General features: G+C 41.7%; 1 protein-coding gene across 2 annotated transcripts in view; it reads right to left on the bottom strand.

Annotated features, from left to right (window-relative positions):
• Positions 1-8,232: 8,232 nt before the first annotated feature.
• ZNF566 (zinc finger protein 566) overlaps positions 8,233-10,382 on the bottom strand; it is a 44,450-nt gene continuing 42,300 nt past the window's right edge. Inside the window, exon 5 of one of the 2 annotated variants that reach the window (XM_033225944.1) lies at positions 8,233-9,601. In XM_033225944.1, coding sequence (XP_033081835.1) covers positions 8,577-9,601 — 1,025 coding nt within the window. In that variant the 3' untranslated portion in view covers positions 8,233-8,576. The remainder of the gene's footprint in view (positions 9,602-10,382) is intronic. The other variant, XM_033225946.1, reaches the window with a different exon arrangement.

Genomic DNA, 10,382 nt, shown 5'->3' with positions numbered 1-10,382 from the left:
AGACGGGCTTTCACCATATTGACCAGACTGGTTTCAAACTCCTGACCTTGTGATCCACCCACCTCAGCCTCCCAAAGTGCTGGGATTACAGGTGTGAGCCACTGCGCCTGGCCTACTTTTTGTATTTTTAGAAGAGACAGGGTTCCACCAAGTTGCCCAGGCTGGTCTCAGACTCCTGGGCTCAAAGGATCTGCCCGCCTCAACCTTCCAAAGTGCTGGGATTGTAGGCATGAGCCACTCTGCCCAGCCAAGTAAATTTTATTTAAAAACAACTCACATAACCTCCTCTTTACCCAATAAACTCTAACCTTTTCATATGTTCTCTAGACATACCAGAAATCACACATCTATGTATGTCCTGAATTGCAATTCTACTTCTTGTATATTATTCCCAAATGAAACCTTTTACCTATCGATTTGTCTCTATGTCTTTTTATGTTGACAGAACTTTTTTCTTTTAATTTTTAATTTTTGTGGGTACCTAGTAGGTGTACATATTTATGGGGTACATGAGATATTCTGATACAGGCATGCAGTGCATAATCATCACCAGGGTAAATGGGGTATCTGTCACGTCAAGCATTTGCTATTTATGTTACAAACATCCCAATTATACTTTTTTTTTTTTTTTTTTTTTTGAGATGGAGTCTCGCTCTGTCGCCCAGGCTGGAGTGCAGTGGCTGGATCTCAGCTCACTGCAAGCTCCGCCTCCCGGGTTTACGCCATTCTCCTGCCTCAGCCTCCCGAGTAGCTGGGACTACAGGCGCCTGCCACCTTGCCCAGCTAGTTTTTTGTATTTTTTAGTAGAGACGGGGTTTCACGGTGTTAGCCAGGATGGTCTTGATCTCCTGACCTCACGATCCGCTCGTTTCGGCCTCCCAAAGTGCTGGGATTACAGGCTTGAGCCACCGCGCCCGGCCTATTTTTTTATTCTTTATTTTTTGAGACAGAGTCTTGCTGTCTCTCCAGGCTGGAGTGCAGTGGCGTGATCTCAGCTTACTACAACCTCCGCCTCCCTCAGCCTCCAAAGTAGCTGGGACTACAGGTGCACGCCACCACGCCCAGCTAATTTTCGTATTTTTAGTAGAGACGGAGTTTCACCATGTTGGCCAGGATGGTCTCAATCTCTTGACTTCGTGATCCACCCACATTGACCTCCGAAAGTGCTGGGATTACAGGCATGAGCCACTGTGCCCAGCGGTTTTTTTGTTTTGTTTTGTTTTGTTTTTTGAGAGTCTTGCTCTGTTGCCCGGACTGGAGTGCAGTGGTGTGACCTTGGCTCACTGCAGCCTCCGTCTTCCAGGTGCAAGCGATCCTCCTGCCTCAGCTTCCAGAGTTTCTGGGATTACACGCACATGCCATCACACCCAGCTAATTTTTGTATTTTAGTAGAGATGGGGTTTCTCCGTGTTGGCCAGGCTGGTCTCAAACTCCGGACCTCAGCTGATACACCTGCCTCGGCCTCCCAAAGTGCTGGGATTATAGGCGTGAACACCATGTCCAGCCTCATTTTCATTTGATTTTTGTATATGGTGAGACATAGGGGTTTAGTTCCAGTCTGTATGTGGATATTGTTTTCCCAGCACCATTTACTGAAGAGACTGTCCTTTCCCCAATGTATGTTCTTGGCACCTTTGTTGAAAGTGAGTTCACTGTAGATGTATGGATGTATTTCCAGGTTCTCTTTTTTTTTTTTTTTTTTTTTTTTTGAGACGGAGTCTCGCTCTGTCGCCCAGGCTGGAGTGCAGTGGCTGGATCTCAGCTCACTGCAAGCTCCGCCTCCCGGGTTCACGCCATTCTCCTGCCTCAGCCTCCCGAGTAGCTGGGACTACAGGCGCCCGCCACCTCGCCCGGCTAGTTTTTTGTATTTTTAATAGAGACGGGGTTTCACGGTGTTAGCCAGGATGGTCTCGATCTCCTGACCTCGTGATCCGCCCGTCTCGGCCTCCCAAAGTGCTGGGATTACAGGCTTGAGCCACCGCGCCCGGCCGCTTCCAGGTTCTCTATTCTGTTCCATCAGTTGATGTGTCTGTTTTTATGCCAGTACCATGCTGTTTTGGTTACTATAGCTCAGTAGTATAATTTGAAGTCAGGTAATGTGATTTCTCCAGTTTTGTTCTTTTTGCTTAGGATGGCTTTGGATATTCTGGGTCTTTTGTGGCTATTTTAGGGTTATTTTTTCTATTTCTGTGAATAATGTCATTGGTATTTTTTTTTTTTTTTGAGGTGGAGTCTCACTCTGTCGCCCAGGCTGGAGTGCAGTGGCGCAATCTCGGCTCACTGCAAGCTCCGCCTCCCGGGTTCACGCCATTCTCCTGCCTCAGCCTCCCAAGTAGCTGGGACTACAGGCGCCCGCCACCTCGCCCGGCTAGTTTTTTGTATTTTTAGTAGAGACGGGGTTTCACCATGTTAGCCAGGATGGTCTCGATCTCCTGACCTCGTGATCCGCCCGTCTCGGCCTCCCAAAGTGCTGGGATTACAGGCTTGAGCCACCGCGCCCGGCCGTCATTGGTATTTTTATAGGGATTGCATTGAAACTGTTTTTTATTTCTGTAGTTTACACTTAGAGTAAGATTACAGAATGTCTACACAGAATCCTCACAGATCACATTTTTGGTTGAATGAGGAATGGCTATATTATTTTAGATGAGGTTTAAGTTTCAGTTATGAGAAGAATTATGCATATTGATGGAATGCCATCCTGTGAACACTGTTCATTTATCTGGCTGCCCAATATTTACTATGATGGCAAACATCCATCCTTAAGAAGCAGAGGCTGATTCTGACTAGATAAACTGAAAATACATTCCAGCCTCCCTGGCAGCTAATGCACAGGCAAGGAACTGAGGCTCCACCACTCAAACACACCCATCTCAGTGCAGCAAGACAATGACATAAAAGAACAGGAATGATGGGGCTTTCATCTGGGTGACAGGTGATGCTAGGTTTACAGGTGACAGTGGTAGGAACAGTGTCGTTTTCTGTGGATAGTAGTCAGTCATACCTTGCCCCTGATTTCTAGGCTAGTTGAGAAACACAGCATCTTTGTTGGTAATGACTTATTGAAGGAGGCATCTTGAATCTGGAGTAAAAATGCACATCCTAAAGTTGCATTTGAACTCTAGATATTGGGATGTATTTCAGGGGAGAACTGGGCACAGGAATGAAAATAGGAATAGAAAATCTATTTTCTATAAAGTAGGAATAGAAAATCATAGGCTGTATTAGAGATCATGGAGACATTAAGGGTCCAATGAAGGGAGGTAATATACACACTGTTTTAACACATTTTACCAAGGCAATAAGTCATTTCTCTTATAAAACACAAACAGGAGTAGGGCTGAAAATACGAAGAAGAAAAAAACATCACAAAACTGGCTCTTTTGTAAAAAATGAGTGAAGTATGGTTTAAAAAAAAAGAAAGAAAGAAAGAAAGAAAGTGCTGCCCAATACCCACTCTCACCAGGTCTGTGGTCTGCACATGCAATAAGAAAATAAAATAAGATGGGCCTGGCGCAGTGGCTCACGCCTGTAATCTCAGCACTTTGGGAAGCCGAGGCGGGTGGATCACAAAGTCAAGAGATGAAAACCACCCTGGCCAACATGGTGAAACCCCGTCTCTATTAAAAGTACAAAAATTAGCTCGGCGTGGTGGCGGGTCCCTGTAGTCCCAGCTACTCGGGAGGCTGAGGCAGGAGAATCACTTGAACCCATGAGGCGGAGGTTGCAGTGAGCCGAGATCACACCACAGCACTCCAGCCTGGCGACAGAGGAGACTCAGTCTCAAAATAAATATAAAATAAAATAAATAAAATAAAATTAGATATGAAAATATTGTGATAGGTATGTCACCTTTATCTGCAGATTATGTAACTATAGAGCCCAAAAGAATCTATCACCTTATAAGCAGAAACCTAATAAATTTTCAAATATTACTAGCATATTTTAAGTATTGTGGGACATTACAGTAGATAGTGTTATCATTAGATATTAGAGGGTCAGGAGGATGAAGAGTTATAAAAGAAACCAAAGATGTGTTAATGAATATCCACTCAGCGTCAATCGTTTATTCAGTTAGGATACTCTGTACTCTGTATTTAAAACTGAAGAAATTCAAAATATAATCCTAATGTGTTTTTCATTGGAAAATGAGTACGTCAAAAATTCTCATGAAGAAACATGTCTTTATTTGCAAATAATAAACTATATATTAACACATTTATTTCCAAGTAATAAAAGCTACTGAAAAGTGTCGAGGATTGCTAGAATATGGAGAACAGAAATAGATGTATAGCATTTAATATACAACTGATAATATTTTAATTCAGTAGGAGAAAGGTGAATAATAGTTACTTCTGGCACAATTGGTTTTATTCCTGGATAGAAACAAGTCTGACATCCTGCATTATATTGTATAATCAATTCCTGATGTATTAAAAGATTAAATCTGTGTATACACACTCAGAATCACATGTGAAAAACTGCACTCTGTACCTTTATTCTCTTGCCCTCTGAAATCTTCTAGAAGCAAAACCTTCCTAGGAAACATAGAAAACACTGGAAATGATGCTGGGCGTGGTGGCTCACGGCTATAATGCCGGCACTTTGGGAGACCGAGGCGGGCGGATTACCTGAGGTCGGGGGTTCGAGACCAGCCTGACCAACATGGAAAAACCCCGTCTCTACTGAAAATACAAAATTATCCAGGTGTGGTGGCGCATACCTGTAACCCCAGCTACTTGGGAGGCTGAGGCAGGAGAATCGCTTGAACCCAGGAGGCGGAGGTTGTGGTAAGCCAATATCGCGCCATTGCACTCCAGCCTAGGCAATTAAGAGTGAAACTCTGTCTCAAAACAAAACAAAACAAATACACTGGAAATGACTTGGGAAGCTTATTTTACAGAAATAAGACAGAATACAAAAGTGTTTATTGCAGCATTACTTTTAGATGGCAAAAAAGCACAAACAGTCCATAATATCACAATTGGGAAAGTGGTTGAAAAGGCATTGGTAGGCCGGGCGCGGTGGCTCAAGCCTGTAATCCCAGCACTTTGGGAGGCCGAGACGGGCGGATCACGAGGTCAGGAGATCGAGACCATCCTGGCGAACACGGTGAAACCCCGTCTCTACTAAAAATACAAAAACTAGCCGGGCGACGTGGCGGGCGCCTGTAGTCCCAGCTACTCGGGAGGCTGAGGCAGGAGAATGGCGTAAACCTGGGAGGCGGAGCTTGCAGTGAGCTGAGATCCGGCCACTGCACTCCAGCCTGGGCGACAGAGCGAGACTCCGCCTCAAAAAAAAAAAAAAAAAAGAAAAGGCATTGGTAAAGAATACTGTGGAACATACTGCAACCATCAGAAAGACTGTTAGATCATCATCTATTGAAGGAAAATCCAAGATGTACAGCTGAATGTAAAAAAGCAAATTTCAGGGAAAATATAGTTATCCATTTTTCTGTAAAAACATAATAAAATAAATAATTGTGTGTTAATGTTTTAGCATGAAGATATATATGGGTAACATACACAACCTTTAAACATTATTCAGAAGAAAATGGACAGAGGGAAGGGAATGAGGAATGGAGAAGAGCAAAGATAATCATTTTTTCTTTTTTTTTTTTGAGACTCTGTCGCCCAGGCTGGAGTGCGGTCAGGATCTCGGCTCACTGCAACCTCCGCCTCCCGGGTTCAAGCAATTCTCCTGCCTCAGCCTCCCAAGTAGCTGGGGTTACAGGTATGCGCCACCACACCTGGATAACGAGCAGCTGGGACTACAGGCACGTACCACCACGCCCAGCTAATTTTTATATTTTTAGTAGAGATGGGGTTTCACCATATTGGCCAGGCTGGTCTTGAACTCCTGACCACGTGATCCACCTGCCTTGGCTTCTCAAAGTGCTGGGATTACAGGCGTGAGCCACCACACCCAGTCCCTTTTCTTTTTCTTTAATGGTATTGCTTCATTAATTTGGGTGCAAATGCACTATCTCTAATTTTAGATGAGGAACTTTAAAGACTTATAAGCACACAACAAAAGAAAGTAAAAAAAATTTCATTGGGCAATTCTTTTTGATAATGCAAAATATTACAACAGTCCATTTTCAGTAATTCTCTCATTTGCAGATATTTTACTCACTCTACCTTTCTCAAATTTATTATGAAATATTTTACTTCCTTATGCCAGTAAAGTAACACAACGTTCAGAGAGACCCGTCTACACAGGATCTAAGAAAAAAGGAAGTGGGGCATAAAATAACAGTTCTACAGACATAAACTTCATCCTTCCACACATGCGATCTGTCCAGTGTGGGGAGCTGCTTGCTAAGCATGCTTTGAGCACAGGGAAGGCCCATTTCAAAACACTAACTTAACCCCAAACAAAGCTACACTGTGCACATTTTTTTGTTTGTTTTTTGAGACACAGTCTCAATCTGTCTCAGGCTGAAGTGCCGTGGCGTGATCTGGCTCACTGCAACCTCCGCCTCCTGCGTTCAAGTGATTCTCCTGCCTCAGCCTCCCCAGTAGCTGGGATTACAGGCATGTGCCACCACACCTGGCTAAGTTTTGTATTTTTTACTAAAAATGGGGTTTCAACATGTTGGCCAGGATGGTCTCAAACTCCTGGCCTCAAATAATCCTAACACTGAAGCCTCCCAAAGTGTTGGGATTACAGGTGTGAGCCAAGATGTGTACTTCTATCTAACTGCAATAGTTCCTTGAACATTTGATCAAGTTTTCCTTAGAAAGAAACTGGATTTGGTGCTTCATTAGTAATAGTTAATTGATCACATGCTAATTTTTCCCATTCTCTGTGTTTATGAGAGTCTTCTAAGAGTCCTAATTTTCTTGGAGTCAATATTGATGTATACTTGCCTTAAAAAACATTTTGTTTAAATTTTCAAACATATCAGAAAAAAGCATTATATTTAACATAACCTTTTAAATCCGTAACTATGTTTCTATCTCTGTCCGTTTTTTAAATATGATGCTGTTTCTCTTTTCATACTTTTTTTCCTCAGTGCACCAATATTTTGTTTATGTTCTCTTTTCTTTTTTACTGCATATATAATGTGGCAAAAAGAGTATTCCGGTATAAAGTCCTTCACACACATTATTCACAGTACTTTCCCCACCAACAGCTAGGATTATTCCATGTTCAACAGGAAGTACATGATGATGGGAAATTTTCTTAACTTGTTACCTTCAAAAAGGGTCTTTCTTCAGTCAATTACCCTGCCTAATGGTGACTATGTTCTGCAGAAGTTAAAAAGCCTTTCTACAAATAATAATACTGATGACAATGAATATAATAATGATGACTAACATTCAGTGAGTATGCCTTTATCACGTCAGGCACACTGCTAAGCACTTTATGGGTCTTAATTTATTTAACCCTCACAAAGCATTATGAGGTAGGTATTAGAATTATCCCCCATTTTCTAATGTTTACTGAGACACGCATGTATATATCAACAGAAAAATGATCAGCAATAAACAATAAACCGATAAAGACTATACTTTGGGAAGGGAATGGACACAAGACAATGGTCAAAGGGTACATTTGCCTTTTTGTAATGTTTGCATCTTTTATAAGGAAAATATATTCACACACTATTTCTGCAGTTAAAAGATATGATACGAATATGCGCTTAGGGAGAATGTCCATCAGGGACTTGTATTTTGGCATGTATTATGGCAAAATATCTAGAGGAGACTATGATATCCACCAGTAGGATTTCATAAGTGATATTACAGTAACACAACAAAACACCATGAAGATATTGAAGGATCTCTATTACGTAAAATGTTGTTCATGAACATTTTTACAGTAAGAAAGCCTTAATGTTATAAAGAACGAAAGGAATAAGCCATCTTCAGAAATAAAGAGGTCATTTCTCCCAGATACTAAAGGTATTTTTAAGAATGTAACAGTTAGACAAATTACAGGAAAAAATGAAAACCACAGGACTACATTTCTACAAAAATTCTCTGATGTTTAAGAAGGTTAGAAAGGTGTTAAAAGTGCTGTCATGCTGGGCGCGGTGGCGCAAGCCTGTAATCTCAGCACTTTGGGAGGCCGAGACGGGTGGATCACGAGGTCAGGAGATCGAGACCATCCTGGCTAACACGGTGAAACCCCATTTCTATGAAAAACTACAAAAAACTAGCCGGCGAGATGGCGGGTGCCTGTAGTCCCAGCTACTCGGGAGGCTGAGGCAGGAGAATGGTGTAAACCCGGCAGGCGGAGCTTGCAGTGAGCTGAGATCCGGCCACTGCACTCCAGCCTGGCGACAGAGTGAGACTCCGTCTCAAAAAAAAAAAAAAAAAAAAGTGCTGTCATTTTCAGTACAACAGACTGAACTATCTGATGTCAAGAGAAGTGAGCATTTAGTTAAGGTTTTCAAAATATATTCTATCATAGGGTGTTTCTCCAACATTATTTTTCCCAGGCTGAATAAGCTGTAGTCCACAAATACAATGTTTCTACATTATTCCATCTAGGGAAATTATTAACAAGATAAATTGTTTTGAGCCATAATTAAAAGCCTCCCTACACATTTCATATATTCTGGCTCATCACCAGTACAAATTTTGATGCTCAATAAGTTGTGGGTTATAATTAAAGTCCTTTCCACATTCCCTATATTCATAGGGTTTCTCACTAGTATGAATTCTATGATGACTAATAAGCTGTGAACTCTGAGAATAAGCCTTCCCACATATCTTACATTCATAGGGTTTCTCACCAGTATGAATTCTCTGATGTCTAGTAAGGTCTGAGCCAGAACGAAAAGCCTTTTCACATTCCTTACATTCATAAGGTTTCTCACCTGTATGGATTCTTTGATGTTTAATAAGTTGTGAGCTCTGACTAAAGGCATTGCCACATTCCTTACATTCATAGGGTTTTTCCCCAGTATGAATTCTCTGATGTTGAGTAAAGTTTGAGCCACTACTAAAGGCTTTCCCGCATTCTTTGCATTCATAAGGCTTCTCACCCGTGTGAATTCTCTGATGTCGAGTGAAGTTGGAACCACTACTAAAGGCCTTCCCACATTCCTTACATTCATAGGGTTTCTCACCAGTGTGAATTCTGTGATGTCGAGTAAGGTCTGAGGCACAGATAAAGGTTTTCCCACATTCCTTACATTCAAAGGGTTTCTTGCCAGTATGAATTTTCTGATGATGAGCGAGTCTTGAGGGATGTCTAAAGGACTTTCCACATTCCTTACATTCATAGGGCTTCTCAATGGTATGAATTATCTCATGTGTAGCAAATTGTGAGCCATGTCTAAAGGTTCTCCTATATTCTTTAGATGCACAGAATTTCTTTTTACTATTAATGATTTGCTGTAATGTAAAGGGTGGATGCTGACTCAAAGTGGGCAGATCTTCATGAGTGAATACCAATGGATTGAAATATCCCCGCTGAGAGCCGAGTTGTTTCTCAAACTGGATATTACAATCCCAAGCATCTCTGAAACTACAGCACTGAAAATCATGTCTTGTGAGTTTTTCCATTATTTCCCATTGGGTTGATTCTATTTCATAAATTTCTTTCTTCAGAAATAATTTCTTGGTCTCACATCTTGATTCTAGGACTGAAAGAAAATATGAAAGTAATTCACTCATGTTTTTCTTATTTGGGAGAAACAAAACTTCAATCAATATAGGAGAATTTCACTGATTTTTTTAAACAAATGAATGAGGAAACAAGAGAGTTAGAAGACAGGTTACCTAATAAGATGAGGGTAGTGATTAGGAAAACAAAATAAGTCACTGCTTCCCAAACATTGCTACAGATCAGGATTACTTTGGGAAGCTTTCTAAATACACACATGCCTTAGTCCTATCTCCCTTGTTAAAGGATGACTCTAATCATATACACACAAAATGTCTCATTGCATATACACACACGGGACATATAATAGGATCCCACAGTATTAATTGTAAAATAAGGGAAATGGCCAGGCATGGTGGCTCACACCTGTACTCCCAGCACCTTGGGTGGGTGAGGCAGGCAGAACACTTGAGGTCAGGAGTTTGAGATCAGCCTGGCCAACATGGTGAAACCTGTCTCTACTAAAAATATAAAAATTGGCTGGGCATGGTGGCATGAGCCTGTAATCCCAGCTACTGGGGAGGCTAAGGCACGAGAATTGCTTGAACCCGGGAGGCAGAGGTTGCAGTGAGCTGAGATTGCGCCACTGCACTCCAGCCTGGGCAACAGAGTGAGTCTCTGTCTCAATAAATAAATAAATAAATAATCAATCACACCGTTAACAGGGCTATTGTCAGGATGAAATGAATACGCCTAATGGAAAATTCCCAGGCATCAGTAAACTATGGCCTATGGCCCTGCACCGATTTTTATAACTGAAG

Source organism: Trachypithecus francoisi, unplaced genomic scaffold, assembly GCF_009764315.1.
Source record: "Trachypithecus francoisi isolate TF-2019V2 unplaced genomic scaffold, Tfra_2.0 Lachesis_group12, whole genome shotgun sequence".
In the NCBI taxonomy this organism is placed as follows: domain Eukaryota; kingdom Metazoa; phylum Chordata; class Mammalia; order Primates; family Cercopithecidae; genus Trachypithecus; species Trachypithecus francoisi.
The sequence above is the reverse complement of the archived record's forward strand: the minus strand, read 5'-3'. Positions and strand labels throughout refer to the sequence as shown.